At 41.8% G+C, this 20,453-nt stretch overlaps 1 protein-coding gene across 1 annotated transcript in view; it reads right to left on the minus strand.

Moving 5' to 3' along the window:
• ZSWIM5 (zinc finger SWIM-type containing 5) overlaps window positions 1-20,453 on the minus strand; it is a 160,228-nt gene that overhangs the window by 16,153 nt on the left and 123,622 nt on the right. Inside the window, exons 5-11 of the mRNA XM_010347585.3 lie at window positions 17,722-17,901; window positions 9,978-10,154; window positions 6,837-6,983; window positions 5,688-5,825; window positions 2,459-2,719; window positions 2,117-2,252; window positions 758-915 (exon numbers count right to left, since the gene is read on the minus strand). Of these exons, the coding sequence (XP_010345887.3) occupies window positions 758-915; window positions 2,117-2,252; window positions 2,459-2,719; window positions 5,688-5,825; window positions 6,837-6,983; window positions 9,978-10,154; window positions 17,722-17,901 (1,197 nt within the window). The remainder of the gene's footprint in view (window positions 1-757; window positions 916-2,116; window positions 2,253-2,458; window positions 2,720-5,687; window positions 5,826-6,836; window positions 6,984-9,977; window positions 10,155-17,721; window positions 17,902-20,453) is intronic.

Genomic DNA, 20,453 nt, shown 5'->3' on the forward strand with positions numbered 1-20,453 from the left:
ATTTCCTTTTCTGTGAATTGTCTGGTCATATTCCTTGTTCTACTTTTGTATTTGTTTGCTGATCATTTTTATATTGATTTATATGTAACTTTTATCTTTTCTGTAATGAGCATGTATTTTTGGGGAGACATTAAGAAGATACCACATAAAGTTATTTTTAATTTAAAAAACCTTCAAAATCCTTGTAGTTTCCTGGTCCAAAATACTCAGGAGCTCATGGTGGCTAGTATTTTATCATAGCTCCTTCTTACATAGGGGCTTACTTTGTGGTGAAACCTGCAGGATGCATGAGCTTAAAGGCCTAGAATCACTTTGGACTGCCTATCTTTTACCAGGGCACTGAAAAAGAATTACAAACTCTTGTATTTGTAAGGAGTTGAGCTCTATCTTAGTCATTACTTCATTAGATCTTTCAGTGGCCCTGGGAGGCTGACAGGTCATTGACAATGATCCCCATTTTACAGATTTGAAACTGAGGCATGAAAGGTGAAGTGACTTTATCAAACAGAAGGTTAAATTTAGAAATAACTTAAAGATCATTTAATTTTGCATATTCAGGATCCTGCAATTAGTAACTAGGGTAAAGTTTTGGCATGGATCCAGGTGCTCTAATGGCAGCAATCAAAGTGAGGATCACTATCACTCTAAATGGTCAAGGAGCTTCTCTTCCTCAGGAGAGTCCAGGCCAAGCCTTTGGCAGGCCATGGTTGGGCAGGCAGAGGGGTGATGCTGAAATTTAAGGTCTATCTATGCTCACCTTTGGCAGCAGTCAGCATGGTGGAGGCCAGTTCACACTGCTGTGATTCCAAGTGTCCAAGCGTGAACCAGCGAGGATAACGGCTGGGCACCACAGACACCATATGGTGAGGGTGGGATGTGTCGCCTGCAGAAGCTGAGTTTTCTAAAACAGGTAACCTGGAAGACCCAGGAAGAATCATCAGCCACCATCCAGACCCTGGGCTTCTGAGCCACCTTAGAGAAGCTTACTCCTTGCTGGGGAGGAACTGGGAAAACGAGAGGATTAGCTAAGAGCTTTGAAGGTTTTAAACCTATGGTACCATACACTGTATGAGGTGAGTGCCTGGGTATTTAAGAGAACTCAAGCTGAACAGACTCCACTACAAATGGATTTGAAAGGCAGTTCAACAGCTATCACAATGAGTAGTATATATTATAAAAAGAGAGAAAAGTTAATAAATTTTAAAAAAGAATCATAGGGTTATTTTATTTATTTTTGAGACAGAGTCTCTCTCTGTCACACGGGCTGGAGTGTAGTAGCACAATCACAGCTCACTGCAGCCCTGACTTCCTGGGCTCAAGCAATCCTCCCACCTTAGCCTCTTGAGCAGTTGGGACTTCAGGTTTGCATTACCATGCCTGGCTAATTTTTGTAGTTTTTGTTTTTGTAGAGATGGGGTTTCACCATGGTGCCCAGACTGGTCTCAAATTCCTGGTCTCAAGTAGTCTACCCACCTTGGCCTCCGAAAGTGCTAGGATGACAGGCATGAGCCACTGCACCCAGCCTGGTTATTTCTAAAAGTATAAGAAATACATGCCAAAGAATTCCTTGTTTTAGCTAAGGTATTCTCCCAGTCTTAGAGTCTGACTAAAATTCTTCCTCTGTATAGTCTGCCATATCTCAGAGGTTTAACTGCCTAAACCAAGGATCCTATATTAGCTTGGAAACAAAATGCCAATAGCTCCTGCTCTCAAGTCTTGGGGTAAATATATTTATCTCTACTTCCCCCAGCTTCTTCTGGGGACCTGTGCCTGGGAACCTTGATTCAGCTGAAGGGGCTCAGACCCCTTCTCAGCTTGCCAGACTGACCACTGAACAGGAAGATTCAGGTCTTAAGTGCTCTTTATTTATTAACATCTCAGAAGCTTACTCAGACAATCAACCATGAGTACTGCCAGGGAACCAAGTCACCAACAAGGAATCCAGATATGAATCCTAGATCACATAAAGATATCTGAGCCACTTAAAAGTACCCTTGGTAGCAGGTCCAACAGAATGACAAAGAGGGAAAGGGAAGAAAGTGAAATAAGCAAAGAAAAAGAGCATTGGATCCTTCTGCTTTGGGGGAGGCAACTGGACTGGGAAAGGGCTACCCACCTCATGGCACGTAAGGCTAATTTATAGGACAGGTCTGGGTCATGAGGCAGCAGAGCTGAGAACAAATACTTGGCAAAGGTATGCATGGGAACACTCTCTCGGTGGATGACTTCTCCCAGACCGCTGAAAGGGCCCCCTGGAGAAAGATAAGCCAGCCAGTTATTTATCTGTATGCTTCCATCTGCCAGCCTGGACTTAGCCTCAAGATCTCATGCACATTTACTAACCATGGGAAACTTCATTACATTTTAATGTTATAAATGTTCCTGTATTTATACTATTTTGGAGAAGGGAGCTCAGGGTCACAGGCCAAAGACACTAACAAGAAACTCTTCTACTTACCTTCCAGCAGTAAGATGCACTGTTTTTGCAATGTTTGCACTAGCTCATCGTCCAGCTGTAGCTCTTGAAGTTGGCTCAGAAGCTGCTCCTCATTACGGCACACCTTGTCCTGTGCATAGAGGCCTTCAGGCATTACCCTCTGTTGACCCAGTCCCATCAATGCAACTTCCAGGGCCAATGACAGGTAGGACTCACTGCTGTTTGGGGAGCCTGTAGCCACAGGTACATGCTGGTACACAGGGGGTCTGCTTTCATTCACATCTGGGGGCAACAGGGCACCAAATTCTTTAGGTCAGGCTTGGTAGAGTCTTCCCTCTTTTTTTTTTTTTTTTTTTTTTGAGACAGAGTCTTGCTCTGTCTTCCAGGCTGGAGTGCAGTGGCATGATCTTGGCTAACTGCAGCCTCTGCCTCCCGGGTTCAAGCAAGTCTCCTGCTTCAGCCTCCTAAGTAGCTGGGATTACAGGTGCGTGTCACCATACCTGCCTAATTTTTGTATTTTTAGTAGAGGTGAGGTTTCACCATGTTGGCCGGGCTGGACTCTAACTCCTCACCTCAGGTGATCTTCCCACTTCGGCCTCCCAAAGTGCTGGGATTACAGGTATGAGCCACTGTGCCCTGCCTAGTCTTCTGTCTTTCCCTCCCACCTTTGGGGTATAGCTTGGTCAACAGTTATCACAGGGAAGCTGAATCAGAACCCCAGAATAGTAAGGAAAATATACTGAAAACAAGGTTACACAGAGCCACAAAGATTTATACTTCTTTCTTTTTTTATTTTTTTGGAGACAGAGTCTTGCTCTGTTGCCTAGGCTGGAGTGTGGTGGTACAATCATGGCTCACTGATGCAGCCTCAACCTCTTGGGCTCAAGCGACCCTCCTTCCCCAGCCTCCTGAGTAGCTGGGACTACAGGCACATGCCACCATGCCCAAATAATTTTTTAATTTTTTTTGTAGAGATAGGGTCTCATTATGCTGCCCAGGCTGGTCTCGAACTCCTGGGCTCAAGTGATTCTCCCACCTTGGCCTCCCAAAATGCTAAGATTATAGGCATAAGCCACCATGTCCAGCTCCACCTCCTTTTGAGATGGAGTCTCCCTTTGTCTCCCAGGTTGGAGTGCAGTGGCACAATCTTGGCTCACTGCAACCTCTGCCTTCCGGGTTTAAGCAATTCTCCTGCCTCAGCCTCCTGCGTAGCTGGGATTACAGGCACGCACCACCACATCCAGCTAATTTTTTTATTTTTAGTAGAAATGGGGTTTCACCATGTTGGCCAGGCTGGTCTCTAACTCCTGAGCTCAGGTGATGTGCCTGCCTTGGCCTCCCAAAGTGCTGGGATTACAGGCCTGAGCCACCATGCCCAGCCCACCTCCTTCTTAATATATAAACTGGCTAAACCAGTTAGGGAAGTATAAAATCTTATCTTTTGCTAGCACATTATGTAATGCCACAATTGTCTACTTTTATGTCTGTCTCTTTCACAGAATGTGAGCACCTTAAAGGGATTAGACCATCTTGTTGTTCTAGGTATTGCTATGTGGTAGTGGTAAATGAATAAACTCAAGTATAAACTCAGGTTTCCAAGATGTAAATGTCACTATACAGATGAAACAAACCAAAGATGATGATTCCCTTTGCAAGGGATCAGAGGGAAGATAAGGAGCAGCCCTCACTTGGCTTAGGGCCATCCCTTATACCTCTGTGCACAGAAATCTGAATCCACACAGTTAAACTCTTACTTTTGTAACATCTGCAACCGTTATGTTATATTATCTCATATGCTCCAACACTGGGTGCACAATTTCAGGAAGTGAGCACGGTTTAAAAGTCAGAGTCTTGGGTTCTTTTCTTTTCTTCATCATCCATCGAGTATTTATGCAAGATTATTAAATGTCAGGTCCTGCACTAAGTGCTAGGAACACAAAGATAAAGAAGTCATAATTTCTGCTTTCAAGTAGCTGACAGTCTAGTAAGAGAGACCTATTTGTAAATAAATTGTAATGTAGTATGCTAAATACTAAAGTAGATATATGTATATAGTAAGTGAAGGCATAAAAGAAAAAAGAATCAATTTTGTCTCTTATCTATTTTTGGCTACTCTAATAGAGTCTTGAGACTATGAAATTATTACCCTCTATTTATTATTTGTAAAATTGGTACAAAACCATCATGTGGAAGGAAGTTCAAAGGAAACCAGAAAATATCATTATGCAATTGCAAGGGATACACACGTTCTTTTGTTTTGTTTTGTTTTGTTTTGTTTTGTTTTGTTTTGTTTTGTTTTGAGACGGAGTTTCGCTCTTGTTACCCAGGCTGGAGTGCAATGGCGCGATCTCGGCTCACCGCAACCTCCGCCTCCTGGGTTCAGGCAATTCTCCTGCCTCAGCCTCCTGAGTAGCTGGGATTACAGGCACACACCACCATGCCCAGCTAATTTTTTGTATTTTTTAGAAGACACGGGGTTTCACCATGTTGACCGGGATGGTCTCGATCTCTTGACCTCGTGATCCACCTGCCTCGGCCTCCCAAAGTGCTGGGATTACAGGCTGAGCCACCGTGCCCGGCCCCACACATTCTTGATGGGAAGTTCTTTCTCACTTTTAGACAGCTCTAGGTTCTTGCCTCTGACTGCTGAAATTTCTCTATCTCTTGTTATTCTTCCTGGACTACATTCTTCAGGCATTTATGATAAGGAAATGAAAGGAGCAAGGAAGGCTGGCAAGGCAAAATGTGAAATCAGGACAAGGCCAGACCACAGGATAGAAAGGAAGGTGGGAAATGGGCAAGTATGAAGAAACCTCTCAGGGTGCTCTAGTTTGGACAAGATGGGGAAAGAAAACTTCAAAAGGAGGTAGAACAGAGTCTGGAAGGGAGGAATGGACTGACAAGGGCAGTCTTTTTTTTTTTTTTTTTTTTTAAATGAAACAGGGTCTCACTTTGTTACCCAGATTGCAGTGCAGTGGCACGATCTTGACTCACTGCAGCCTCGATCTTCTGGGCTCAAGTGATCCTACTGCCTCAGCTCCCCAAGTAGCTGGGACTACAGGCGAGTGCCACTATGCCCAGCTAATATTTTGTAGAGACAGGGTTTTGCCATGTTGCTCAGGCTGGTCTTGAATTCCTGAACTCAAGTAATCCACCCACCTTGGCCTCCCAAAATACTAGGATTACAGGTGTGAGCCACCATTCTAGCCAACAAGGGCAGTCTTGGCTTGCCTCAGGCTGCCCCCTGTACCTGACATCTCCAGATAGCCATCATCATTCAGGCGGCAGGCCTCAGTCAAAGTGAGAAACAGGCAGCCAATGGGATCCAGAGGGTGGCCCACCCAGCCCTCCAGGTTTGTGATGGTTGTGGTTCCTCTCTGCAATAGTTCTGAAAACAAGCAGGTTAAAATTTTAGAGAATGATAGAGATGCACTGCTGTCTGTCCCTGCCTGAGTCTTCTTATCAGTCTCTTTCCAGCCTTGGCCCTGAGAGTCAAATAAAAGCTTCTCTATTGTCTTGCCTTGGGTTGATAGGGCTGGCCACAAACATACCAGCCAACTATAAGATTGCGTGGTCCACATTTGGCTTGCCTGCTGGTAGTGTATACGGGAATACAGCTTTACAGGTTTTTGTTTTAAGAGACACCTCAGTCTTCTGAATAGCTGGGACTACAGGCACATGCCACAATGCCCTGCTAATTTTGTTTAATTTTTAATTTTTTTATTTTTTTTAGACGGGGTCTTGCTCTAGTGCCTAGGCTGAAGTGCAGTGGTGTGATCTTGGCTCACTGCAACCTCTACCTCCTATGTTGAAATGATTCTCATGCCTCAGCCTCTAGAGTAGCTGGGACTACAGGCATGCGCCACCATGCCTGGCTATTTTTGTATTTTTGGTAGCAATGGGGTTTTACCATGTTGGTCAGGCTGGTCTTGAATTATTGGCCTCAAGTGATCTGCCCGCCTCAGCCTCACAAAGTGTTGGGATTACAGGGCGTGAGCCACTGTGCCTGGCATATTTTATTTTATTTCTGTAAAGACAGGGTCTCACTATGTTGCCCAGGCTGGTCTCAAACTCCTGGCCTCAAGCAATCCTCCTACCTCGGCCTCCAAAAGTGCTGGGATTGTAGGTGTGAGCCACCACACCTGTCCACAGCCTTACATTAAAAGGGTCTTCTCATACCAGATCTTAATGAGCCTTCCAAATGCCTTATGAGGGAGGCGGACAGGTATTATTCCCAAATTAACAGATGAGAAAACTGAGATTCACAGAGATAAAGTGAGACATTCCACACAGCAGGGAGAATGACCTGGAATTCCCTAGATCCTCTGGGCCTTGTATCCCCTAAGGATTCTCATCAGCTTTGGGCCTAAAGGGGTTAGATGGCTCCTAATTACTATACCTTTCTTCTGATGCTTGTAGATTTCCAGTTGCCGCTGCTGCTGCAACCTCAGAGTATTAATAATGGCCACTGTGAGTCTGAGGGCCTCTTTTGGATAACCATGAGAACGTAGGGCATCAACCCGAGCACAGGCTGTAGGCACATGCTCTACCAAATAAGAAAAAAATATTTTGTTCAAGTTAAAATTTCAAATCAGGAAAATTTATGCCTGACAAAGAGGGTTTGTGTTCAGTCCAATTCCTCAAATTCAGCCTGACACTTACTGTATACTAGGAACTGTGTCTTTATCTTTAAAGATATAAAAAGTTGAATAAATCACAGGTGATATCTTGAAAGAGCTACCTTGCAGCTTTAGTGTGGTGTGTGGTGTAGAAAGGGATACACAAGTAGGATAATAAAATGTAGTTTCTCTTTGTGAACATACATTATACTATGGGAACTCACTGGAGGTAGCAACCAACTGCCTAATAATGGGAAAAGTCTCATTCATTTAATTAATCCTACATTTCCTGCAAATCTATTATATGCCAGAGAGTATGCTGGGCAAAAATGTACAAAGGTGTTGGTGACAACCCATATTAGGATCTCATAAGAAAAAAAAAAAGTACAAAGATGAGTAAGAAATGGTCATTGCCCTCAAAGAGATCACAAATGATACATAAACATAATTATACAGCAGCTAAAAAGAATAACACAATAGAAATATATACAGAGAGAAAATAATATTTGAGCTGTGCTTTAAAGGACAAGTAAGATTTCAAATAGGTAGACAAACAGGAAAAGACATTCCTGACAATGGAAACATAAGCAAGGGCAAATAGTAAAAGCATAAAATTATTTGATATGTTAATAGAATCCATCTTCAAAGTATTGCAAATAGTTCCATTTAGTTAGAATTACATTATATGGCTTAAGACAGCCTGGAAAAGGTAGTCTGGAATGTAAAGAGCTTTGAATGCCATTCTGTGGAGTCTGAATTTACCTTAGGGTTAATGGAAGACTACAGAACCAAAGGCTTATAAATGAGTGAGTAATTACAACAAGCTTTATGGTTTATTTTGTATTTTTTTAAAGATAAAATTAAAAATTATAGAAGTCATTGTGGAAAATTTGAAAATACATATAAAGAAACATAAACTGAAAATCAGAAATAACCACTCTTTCCAGTGCCATGTATATTTACTTGTACTTTTCTTTTTTTTTTTGAGACGGAGTTTCGCTCTTGTTACCCAGGCTGGAGTGCAATGGCGCGATCTCGGCTCACCGCAACCTCCGCCTCCTGGGTTCAAGCAATTCTCCTGCCTCAGCTTTTGTATTTTTAGTAGAGACGGGGTTTCACCATGATGACCAGGATGGTCTCGATCTCTCGACCTCGTGATCCACCCGCCTCGGCCTCCCAAAGTGCTGGGATTACAGGCTTGAGCCACCGCGCCCGGCCACTTGTACTTTTCTATTAAGTTTTTTTTTCTTATTTTGAGATGAGTCTCATTCTGTTGCCCACACTGGAGTACAGTGGTGTGATCTCGGCTCACTGCAACCTCCACCTCCCTGGGTCAAGCGATTCTCCTGCCTCAGCCTCCTGAGTAGCTGGAATTACAGATTTGTGCCAACACACCTGGAAAATTTTTGTATTTTCAATAGAGACAGGGTTTTACCATGTTGGCCAGGGTGGTCTCAAACTCCTGACCTCAGGTGATCCACCCACCTCAGCCTCTCAAAGTGCTGGGATTACAGGCGTGAGCTACTGCGCCCAGGCTATTAAGTTTTTACCAAAAATGGGATGGTATTATACTTACTGTTTTGTAACTGACCTTTCCACTTAATAACACATTATAAATATTTTCTCATGTTATCAAATATATATCTGTAACATTAAAAATGATTATATATCGTTCTGTTGAATACATGTATATCTATCGAGCTAATCAATCCTCTGTTGTTGGATATTTATATGGTTTTCAATTTTTCTCTTCTGTACCTTATTTTTATCCATGCTGTAATGAAACCCTTAACTATATGCATTTCCTTAGTTAATTACGGCTCAGGATAAATTCCTAGATGTAGAATTCCTAGATCCCATGGTATGAATGTATTTTAAGGCTTTTGATAAGAAATACCCTTCAGAAAGGTCTTAAGCATTTACACTCCTACAAGTAGTAAATGAGAGTACCTAGCTCCATGCAACCTCTCTCACACCAGAAACTAATTATCTTAATTAAAAACCCTGACCATTTGACAATCAAAAGATGCTGAGTGTTAGTTTAATTTGCATCTTTATTAATGAGGTGTATATTTTTTCACATGCTTATTAGATTTATGTTTCAGAAGTGCTGGATCACAGAAGAAGAAAGATGATCAGAGGGAACTTCAGGTAATGACTCAATGTATCTGGCTATGGCTTTCAAGAGAAAGACAGGGACGTATCTAGATTCAGCAAAATCTTGAGAAAGACAAAAATACGGTGTGAGAGATGAAGGTAGGGAATTGGGAATAGACAACGAAAATGCATGTCATTGCTGTAAGACTCAGAAAATGAGTCTTTTAAAAAAGAATGTCTCTTTTGAAATGGGTATCCTGTGATAAAGTCAGGGACAGGTTGATTGAGGCAAAGTCAGGAAACTATTTCAGAGGAGGGTTGAAACTCACAATGAAACAGCTCTATCTTGTTATCATGGAGGAAGGTAGGAAGGTGGGGAGGAGAAAAGGAAGACTGCTTGGTGACAAATGCATACTGTGTCCTACTTACTAGCATAAGAGATTTAAATTTCAAATTCATGCTTTTTTAGCAAAACATACAATTTCAGAGTAGACTATGTTGCTCAGTAACTACTGACTGAGGGAAGCTGAACTGATGCCTAATTGCTTTGTTAGCACTCTTTTAGTACTAACTGCATTAAGTCCTTTCACCCCCCAAAGCTTAGAGGCAGGATGTAAATTCCTATTTGAGGTTACTGTATCACATGAGTATACATGCAAATGGCTTAGGCTTCACATAAATATCCCTAATAAAGGCCCCAAAAGATCTGTGTGGAAACTGTCCAAATTGTAGTTTGAGTTGCAAGTACTTATGAAGATGGCTCATTTGGGCCTGGCATGAAGTGAGGGTGGGCCCTAAAATTCTTAGAGGAGGGACAGACTTACCAAGCCACAGTGGCTGGCCTTGGGAATTAAAGAGTAGTCTTTCACTTTCTCGCTGGCAGGCAGGTGCTGTATAAATATCACTGCTGATTATTCGCTGTAGGTGGCTGTCCTGCCAATGTAATTCACGGCCCTCAATGGCTCTAGTGAATACTGTTCGTCTTGGTCTGGATAAGGAGTCTGGAGAAAGAAGAACATGCAGCAGTACAGTGACAGGCAATTTGTTTAAGCCCTGAGTCTTCTTCAGTGTGGGAGGTTTGCTGAATAGTATTTTAAAAGAATAATTCTGGCAGCAGTATTGAGAATAGATTATAAGGTGGAAGGGCAAAGAGAGCAGCCACTTGCAATCTCTCTGAGTATATGCTGTGTTGCCTGCTTCTTAGATAAGCTTTTAGTGTGTGTGCTCTCTATAGAAATAACCTTCCCACAGAGATCTATGGCTGCCTTCCTCCTCCTACAGAAGACTAATTTCTCCTAAGACCCAGAAGCAAAATGAAATAGAGGAGGAGTAGTGGTGCTTAGCCACTCAATCATAAAGATAGAAACTGCTTCTACAGAGGTCAAAGGTAGAGAGAAGAGGCCAGGTAATTTCCTTGGCCAATCTATAACTTGTTTCATTTATATCATGACTCTTATCAGACCAAGGACTTTCATGAAATTCATATTAAGAGTTGAAATACAGCTGAAGCTACAATGATGCCTGCCTATAATCCCAGAACTTTGGGAAGCTAAGGCAGGAGGATCACTTGAGGCCAGGAGTTCAAGACCAGCCTGGGCAAGACACTGTCTCTATAAGAAATCAAAAAATTAAAAAATTAGCCAGGCATAGTAGCACATGCCTGTGCTTCTAGATACTTGGGAGGCTGAGGCAGGAGGATCCCTTGAGCTCAGAAGGTAGAGGTTGCAGTGAGCCAAGACTCCAGCCTGGGTGACGGAGCAAGATCCCACTCAAAAAATAAAAATAAAAAAGAAAGAGCTGAAGTTCTGTATATTCAGATACTTTATTACACTGATATCTGCAGGCTTATAGTCTTGTTCTCCAGTAAGAAAAAACTGATGAGGCCATGTGTGGTGGCTCACACCTGTAATCCCAGCACTTTGGGAGGCTGAGGCTGGTGGATTGCTTGAGTCCAGGAGTTCGAGACCAGCCTGGGAAATGTGGCAAAACCCTGTCTCTACAAAAAATATAAAAATTAGCTGGGCATGATGACATGGGCCTGTAGTCCCAGCTATTCAGAGAGGCTGAGGCAGGAGAATCATTGGAGTCCAGGAGGCTGAGGTCACAGTGAGTCAAGATTGTGCTACTGCTCTCAAGCCTGGGTAACAAAACGAGATTGTGCCTTAGAAAAAAAAAAAAAAGAAAAAACTGATGCTAATAAAAGACAAACTTGTTTTCTCACTGGAGTATTACCATGCCTGGAAAAGGGCTATAGGGAAACCAAAACTGCAGACAAAAAAGTAGGCTCAACTCTTAAGAGTGATATGTAGGAGGAACAAATGGAAGATATCTTGCCATAAACCATAGACTTAGGGAGGACTATGGAAATGATATTTAAGGTAATAAGAAATCATAAGGGAATCATTTAACTGATGCTTTGCCAGATAAATGGCAATATAAACTAGTTTGGGATCAAGAACTGAAGTACTTTATTATACGGACATTTCCAGAGATGCCAAATGAGGTGTGTACCTACTGATTCTGTACAAAAAATTATGAGGGAATGTCAGGGAATTCATACTGAATATGAAAGAACCTAACATATTCAACCATTCAGGAAAAGTCCTTGCAATCTGGTCATCTCTTTAGAATTTAATATATCCCAGTGGGTATAGGCTCAGATGACTGAAGGATATTATTATTAGAGTAGCACTGACAGTATTTACTGAAATTGCTTCTCCTTCATGTTGTCCCTCAGAGGAAGCACACTGACTCTTCTATTGGCTGGAATCTACGCTCCTCTTCTGCTGAACTGAGAACCCACCATGGGTCTGCTCAACCCACAGTGGGTACTGGGCTCCTAATATGTTTTTAAATTCATTAAATCAGCAAATAATTACTGCCTACTATACAGTAGCTACTGTTCTTAGCGCTTAGGACATACAAAGTCCCTGTCTTTATGGACTTTACAATCAACTGGGGAGAAACAGTAAGGTAAATATATAGTATATCAGATATATCATATAGCTATGAATGCTATGAAAAAGTCTAAAGCAGAGTTAGGAAGAAAAGCAAGCTGGTGTTAGGCAGGAGGTTATTGTTTTATTCACACATAGAGAATGGTCTCCAGGAAAAAGGAACAGCAAGTACTAAGTCCTGAGGTAGAAGCATATTTGGAGTATTTGAGGACAGTTAAGGAGACCAGTATAGTTGGATGGAATAAGCAAGCAGGAAGATCACAGGAGATGAGGTCAGAGACATAGTAGAGAACCAGATCATGGTAGGCCATGAGAGAAAGATGGCTTTGTGTTTTTGAGAAAGATGGGAGGCCACGAAGAGCTTTGAGCTGTGAAGGTATACAATGGGACTTGCATACAAAAAGGTTAACTCTGGCAGCAATATTGAGAATAGATTATAAGGTGGAAGGGCAGAAGAAGGGGGAGCAGTCAGGTGGCCACTACAATAATCTGTTAGAGATGATGGTAGCTGGTCAGAGAAAGAAGGAGTGGAGATGATGAGCAGTAGTTGGATTCTGGATATATTTCAAAGATAAAGGCAACATACTGAATTTGCTCATGGATTACAGCCAGAGTGAGAGACAGTAAAGAATCTAGAATGACTCCAAGGTTTTTTTTTTTTTGAGACGGAGTCTTGCTCTGTCACAAGGCTGGAGTGCGGTGGCGCAATCTCGGCTCATTGCAACCTCCGCCTCCTGGGTTCAAGTGATTCTTCCGCCTCAGCCTCCCAAGTAGCTGGGACCACAGGCGCATGCCACCACACCTGGATATTTTTTTGTATTTTTAGTAGAGTCAGGGTTTCACCGTGTTAGCCAGGATGGTTTCGATCTCCTGACTTTGTGATCTGGTCGCCTCAGTCTCCCAAAGTGCTGGGATTGCAGGTATGAGCCACTACACCCGGGAAACTTTACTTCTCTTAATTAGTAATATGTTATTTAGTGTTTGGTGTCATTTTCAGACTATAAAAACTTGCATAAGTTTCTTAAAATGATCTGAACCATGCTTCGCAATATCTATAGATCATCATAGCATTGTTATAAGAATTCTATTAAAAATTGTAAATGTTGCCATATATGGAGATAGGAAGACTGTAAGAGGAGCAGGTTTGGGTGGGGCTTGAGGGGTAAGAAATTCTGCTGAGATGCCTATTAACAGATAAATGGAAATAACAAAAAGGCAGTTGAATATACATGTCTGAAGTTGAAAGGAAAGGTCTGGGCAAGAGACATATATTTGGGAGTTGTCAGTATATAGATGATTATTAAGATGATGCAATCAACAAAGAAGTATAGAGAGGTGGTCTGATGACAGATCCCTGGGCACTATGGCATTTTAGGTTGGAAAGTGGGGAAGAGACAGTAGACTTACAAGGAAGGGTCAGTGAAATAAGGAGACCCGAGAGAGTGGTTTCTTGGAAAAATCAAATGACAAGTTTCAAAAAGAGAGTGACTAATGTGTCAAATATTGCTGATAGGTCAAGTAAGGTTATGACTGAGAACAACTACTAGATTTAGCAACAGTTGGCATTAGTATACAGTACAAGAGTCGTTTCAGCAGGGATTGAAAACCTGTCTTGGAGTGAATTCGAGGGAGACTAAGAACAGAAGAAATGAAGACGGCAAATCTGTACTATTCTTTTTTTTTTTTTTTGAGACGGAGTTTCGCTCTTGTTACCCAGGCTGGAGTGCAATGGCGTGATCTCGGCTCACTGCAACCTCCACCTCCTGGGCTCAGGCAATTCTCCTGCCTCAGCCTCCTGAGTAGCTGGGATTACAGGCACGCGCCACCACGCCCAGCTAGTTTTTTGTATTTTTAGTAGAGACGGGGTTTCACCATGTTGACCAGGATGGTCTCGATCTCTCGACCTTGTGATCCACCCGCCTCAGCCTCCCAAAGTGCTGGGATTACAGGCTTGAGCCACCGCGCCCGGCTGTACTATTCTTTTTAATGTTTTTGCCTAATTCTGCCACCCATTTCTGCTACCCAGAGAGGCAAGTGGAGTCACAAGAGTGTTTTTTGTTTTGTTTTGGTATGGGAAATATAACAATATGTTTGTACACTTGGGAATGATTCATGAAGAGTAAAAAATTGTTGATGAAAGAGAGAGAGGAAATAATTTCTTGTTAATTCCTGGGGTGATATCCTAGATAAAAGTGATGTAATAGGATCTTGAGAATAACTGGAAGGTTTGGATTTAGTAGCATAGACTGCAACAGGGGAAGAGGCAGAGTAGATAGGCAAAGATAGTAATTCTTTGACCTACTAGGACAGTATTTCTTTAGACCCATTACCACAGATGTGGTGATGCAGTTTTGGAAATTTTCTTCCAATTGGTTCTATATTTTTAGTAAACAGGAAGCAAGACTCAGCTGAAACTGAGGAAGGAAAGAAAGTACAGAAAATTTTGGAAAAAAGATGGTGTGAAATAGTAATTTACAAGAGTGAAAGACAGCACAGACTAGGGAAATGTAGTAGATGTCCAGAAAATACTGAGGACCCCTTGAAATGAGTGGTCATAAACTTAAAATAAGACCAGTTATTATGATTCTTTCTTTCTTTCTTTTTTGTGAGAGGGTCTTATTTCGTTGCCCAGGCTGGAGTGCACTGGCATGACCTTAGCTCATTGAAGGCTTGACCTCCTGGGCTCAAGCAATCCAATTATCTTAGTCCCCCAAGTAGCTGGGACTACAGGCATGTACCATCACACCTGGCTAATTTTTGTATTTTTTTGTAGAGACAGGGTTTCCTCATGTTGCCCAGGCCAGTCTCGATTTCCTGAGTTCAAGTGGTTCCCCAACCTTGGTCTCCCAAAGTACTGGAATTACAGGCAGGAACCACTGTGCCTGGCTATGGTTGTTTCTCTCTAGCCATATTCAGCTGTGAAAGTGTATCAACTAATTAGAGTTGGAATGAACTAAGTTTAGAGTTCTCCTACCAGTGTATCAAAGGCAAAGAGGGAGTTGAGTGTGTATGCAAAGGAGTGATTGTAATGCGGTACCAAGAAATCTAACATGGATGAGGAGGAAAATGAGGCTATCAAAAGAGTCAAAACACATTTTGTCTTACACAGTAAGACAAAAATTCCTAGAGAGTCAAAGAATTACTGAAATTGGGATACTAAAAAAAAAAAAAGCTAGCAAGATTGATTGTGGTAACTGGTGATGCTTGAAATTGAGATTATGAAGAGGGTGTAGTTTTTGTAATGTCAAGGTTTAGGGTATGATTTTGGGGTTGAATGGCTAAGTTATGGTGGAGGATGAGACTACTAGAAAAGAGGAAATCAAAGAACTGAGAGGCCAGGGTATTGGAAGGGTCGTCTATGTGGCTACTGAAATCATCAACAATTATGACAATAATCAGAGTGGTGGTTCATGCCTCTAACCCCAGCATTTCAGGAGGCCAAGGCAGGATGAATGCTTGAGCTCAGGAGTTTGCAACTAGCCTGGGCAACATGACGAAACCTTGTCTTTATAAAACACACACACACACACACACACACACACACACACACACACACAAACAAACACAATTTAGCTGTGAGTGGTGGCTCATGCCTGTAGTCCCAGCTATTCGGGAGGCTGAGATGGGAGAATCACTCAAGCCTGGGAGACAGAGGTTGCAGTGAGACAAGATCACACCACTTCACTCTAGCTTGGGTGACAGAGTGAGACCCAGTCTCAAAAAAACAAATAATAAAAAAAAAGAATTATGATAGGAACAGTGACAGTAGTATTAGTAAGCCAATAGCTAAAAGTCTTGAAGGAATTAGAGGGATTAACCCAGAGGTCTACAGATGCCAAAAACTAGAAGGGTAGCAGACATTACAGTTTGGCATAAACTTAAACCTGGAAGTATTTTAAGATGGTAGGAAGGAGAATTATGTAGAAATGACTATGAAAAATAGGCAGGAATCAGCTGCTTCTCCAGCCTCAAAGGTCAAGGGATGTGAGAGAGATATCAGTCACAACCTGAGAAGGCTTTAGAAGAGGCAACATCTCTAAAGGAGAACTAACAACAACAAAGAACCAATATATTATGACAAGGAAGAAACCGCCAGACTAGACTGGGCATGGTGACTCATGCCTGTAATCAAGCACTTTGGGAAGCCAAGATGGGCAGATCACTTGAGGAGTTTGAGACCAGCCTGGCAAATATGGTAAAACCCTGTACCTACTAAAAATACAAAAATTAGCTGGGCGTGGTGGCCTGCACCTGTAGTCTCAGCTACTCAGGAGGCTGAGGCAGGAGAATCAGTTGAATCTGGGAGGTGGAGGTTGTAGTCAGCCAAGGTTGCACCACTGCACTCCAGCCTGGGCAACACAACAAGGCACGTGTGTGTAGTCCTATGACCCTCTCTGTGCTGTCCAAAGCCAATACCAAAGAGATGGCTTCTTGTGTTGTGGAAGGTAGATGAGTGCCAAGAGAGGCTAAAGAAGTGGCAAAATTGTGCCTTTTAATTTTTCATTACCTTAGTCGTCTTAAATATACTGGCAACTAATTATAGTACAGAAGAAGACCAAGCAAAAACAATAATTTTTGTGATTTCCTCCTTCAAACTGAAAATACCAATAATCATTTAAAATAAAAGGAACTGCTGGGCGCAGTGGCTCATGCCTGTAATTCCAGCACTTTGGGACACTGAGGTGGGCAGATCAAGGTCAGGAGTTTGAGACCAGCCTGGCCAACATGGTGAAACCCCATCTCTACTAAAAATACAAAAATTACCCGGTCATGATGGCTCTCACACCTGCAATCCCCGCTACTCAGGCGGCTGAGGCCTGAGAATCGCTTGAACCCCAGAGGTGTGGGTTGCAGTGAGCCAAGATTGAGCCACTGCACTCCAGCCTGGGAAATAGAGTGAGACCCTGTCTCCAAGTAAAATAAAATAAAATAAAATAAAATAAAATAAAAGGAACCAATTTTATAATCAGTATCTGATAAAATCTCCTACCAATAAAGGCTCTCAATGGGCTAAAGCATAATCAATTGCCAACATCAAATAGACTGAATTAGCTGAAGCAAAACTGATGTGAAGGCTGATGTCAAGCAATGTCTGTAGGCCAGTGGGCACAGTATCACTGTACTGGACTTATCTTAAAATGGGGCAGGAATCCTACCAATAATATGGGAGGATGATCCTACCCAGCTATCTGCTGTGTAAGAATTTGAGGAAAATAGAATTAAGAAAAGCTATGGTCAGGACACTTTTTTAAACTGCTTTTTATAGGTCTTTTTTTCCTCCCCTAAGTCAGGTCTGAGCTAAAACCAACCCCAACTGAAGCCAAGATATTTAATACATTAGACATGAAGAACCTGAAGAGTAGACTAGGACTTTATACTGGGCACTGTAAGGACAGTCTAGATGTGGAAAAGGATAGCAACTCAGTGTCAAAGACAAAAGCTTATCCTTATTTAAGGTTTTGCATTTCAAGATGAATTCAAACATAGGCTTTTCTTCTTTAGAATGGCAATTCTGACAGCCAACAGGCTATCTGGCTACCACTGTTCTATGGTTTAGCCTCCCACCTTTTGAGTTCCAGGTACAAAAATCCTAAAAGGACACTTGACTCACCTGGGTTGTGAATGGCATGCTGGGGAAGTGCATTGGTGATGTTTGGCAGCTCATGTCCATAGTTTCCATCCTCTAGGGGACAGACATCCAGGTTGCTCCACTTCTGCAGCTGCTGCAGCCAGCAAGATTTCGCCTCTAGTTTGCAGTGTGGATTTAAAATTATGCACACCCATAAAGCCCCTGGAAAATGAAGCAACCCATATTCTTAACATCTCTCCTTTGATGTGTGTGTAAGCCTTAATGTTTCAATTTCATTTTTAGTTGATAGAGAAAGTTTCCAAAGCGTTAACCTTTTCTTTTTTTTTTTTTTATCATACTGTGCCATTTTTATTACAATTCACTAAATCTCAGTAACAGATAACTTCAACAAGAAAACATTAACTAAGCCAGGAGCGGTGGCTCAAGCCTGTAATCCCAGCACTTTGGGAGGCCGAGGCGGGTGGATCACGAGGTCGAGAGATCGAGACCATCCTGGTCAATATGGTGAAACCCCGTCTCTACTAAAAATACAAAAAATTAGCTGGGCATGGTGGCTCGTGCCTGTAATCCCAGCTACTCAGGAGGCTGAGGCAGGAGAATTGCCTGAACCCAGGAGGCGGAGGTTGCGGTGAGCCGAGATCGGGCCATTGCACTCCAGCCTGGGTAACAAGAGTGAGACTCCGTCTCAAAAAAAAAAAAAAAGAAAAGAAAACATTAACTAGCATGTGAAAAGCTAGTTATTTAAGGTTTTGGTAACTGAGATTAGACAAAGTCTTCACAATTATGTTTACAGCAGCCATTGGCTAAAAAGAATAACATATTAAAATAAGTGGACATGATAATCAGCCAACTAGCTGTGGCCACCACAATATAATTACAATTGTTTTGCAGAATTATTTATTTAACTTTTCTTAATATAAAAAATTTGCTAAGATTTTCAGAACTGGCTTGTTTTTCCTTACCAAAGTTTCCTTAAAGCAGAGTGACTATCTTGTTATTTGAATGTGTGCCTGTGATATAAAGACAGATTTAGGGTTGAACTCTGAGTTCAGATCTACAGTGTAATAAATATTTATTACAAGCCTTCTATGTTAAGGCTCTGTGCTGGTGATTAAAACAGATACTGTTCCTACCCTTGAGAACTGTCTAGTGAGGAAGACAGATAAATAAACATAATTCCATTTGAATATGATAAGTATTAAGATAAAGATACGTTTAGGGCATGAAAGCAGCATAGAGGAAGGGCATTTAATACAAGAACAGGGTTGGAAGTGAGGAAGTCAGAAAAGGTTTTATTTTTTTGGTTAGCTGGACTTCCTGAGTTTCATCAAATCCTTCAACTGTAAAACTGAGATCATAGAAATACCTACTTTGTAGGGATATTGTGAGAATTAAATGACATAATCTTTGTAAAGGGTCTAACATATTACCTAGCACATAGTAGGATATTAGTATTTGCTTATCCAAGAAAAATAATTTCTTTGGACTTGGATTTTGAAACTGCTGCTAACTTGTAATGCCTTAAAACCATACTTTCTTGGGTTTTTTTTTTGTTTGTTTTTTTTTTTTTTGGACATGGATTCTCGCTCTGTTGCCCAGGCTGGAGTGCAGTGGTGCAATCTCAGCTCACTGCAACCTCCACCTTCTGGGTTCAAGTGATTCTCCTGCCTCAGCATCCTGAGTAGCTGGGACTACCGGCACGTGCTACCACGTCCAGCTAATTTTTTTGTATTTTTAGTAGAAACAGGGTTTCATTGTGTTAGCCAGGATGGTCTTGATCTCATGATCTGCCTGCCTCAGCCTCCCAAAGTGCTGGGATTATAGGCGTGACCCACCACAGCTGGCCAGGATTTTTTGTTACTGTAGCATAGCATCACATATTCCACATAACCAATAATGGGTACTATTTCTTTGTCCATATCATCCCCCTTTTAAAGCAAATCAGTGTCTTCTTTTCAAGATTGTTTATGTGGCTGAGCCAGATAATTTCTCAATCTCAAATTAGCAACAACCCTGGCTGCAGTGTGTCTTAATATAAATATCCTTTAGGATGTACCTACATCCATGGATACAGATATACTTGGACACTATTTCAAAGCCTCTCAAAGCCAAATAGGAATGTTTTAAAAGCCATCTTAGCCTCAATTTCAGATATTAATTGAAGATGAAAATTAATTTCTGCCTGGGTGCCGTGGCTCACACTTGTAATTCCAGCACTTTGGGAGGCCAAGGTGGGCACACTGCTTGAGCTCAGGAGTTTGAGACCAGGCTGAGAAACATGGTAAAACCCTGTCTCTCCCCAAAATACAAAAAATTAGCTGGGCATGGTAGTGCGTACCCAGCTGGCCCCACCTATTCAGGAGGCTTGAGGTGGGAGGATTGTTTGAGCCTGGCAGGTTGAAGTTACAGTGAGCCGAGATCACACCACTGTACTCCAGCCTGGGTGACTAAGAACCCTTTTCAAAAAAAAAGAGAAAGAAAAAGAAAGAAAGAAAGAGAGAGAGAGAGAGAGAAAAGAAAGAAAGAAAGAAAGAAAGACCTCATTTCTATTGTTTCCATTCAGTTTTTTAAATGTACAATGAAAAAAGAAACTATACTATATAATAATTACAAAAGTGACTCTTCAGGGGATTACAGTAACATTTATTTTACAGTTTAAGAAGGGTTTTTCTGCATTGGAACCGAATCATTTTCTGAGTGGAAAAAAAAAAAAAAAAGGAGGGCTTCTTATTTACAGTGGAGAAACAGATTTT

This window comes from Saimiri boliviensis, chromosome 11 (genome assembly GCF_048565385.1).
Source record: "Saimiri boliviensis isolate mSaiBol1 chromosome 11, mSaiBol1.pri, whole genome shotgun sequence".
NCBI classification, from domain to species: Eukaryota; Metazoa; Chordata; class Mammalia; order Primates; family Cebidae; genus Saimiri; species Saimiri boliviensis.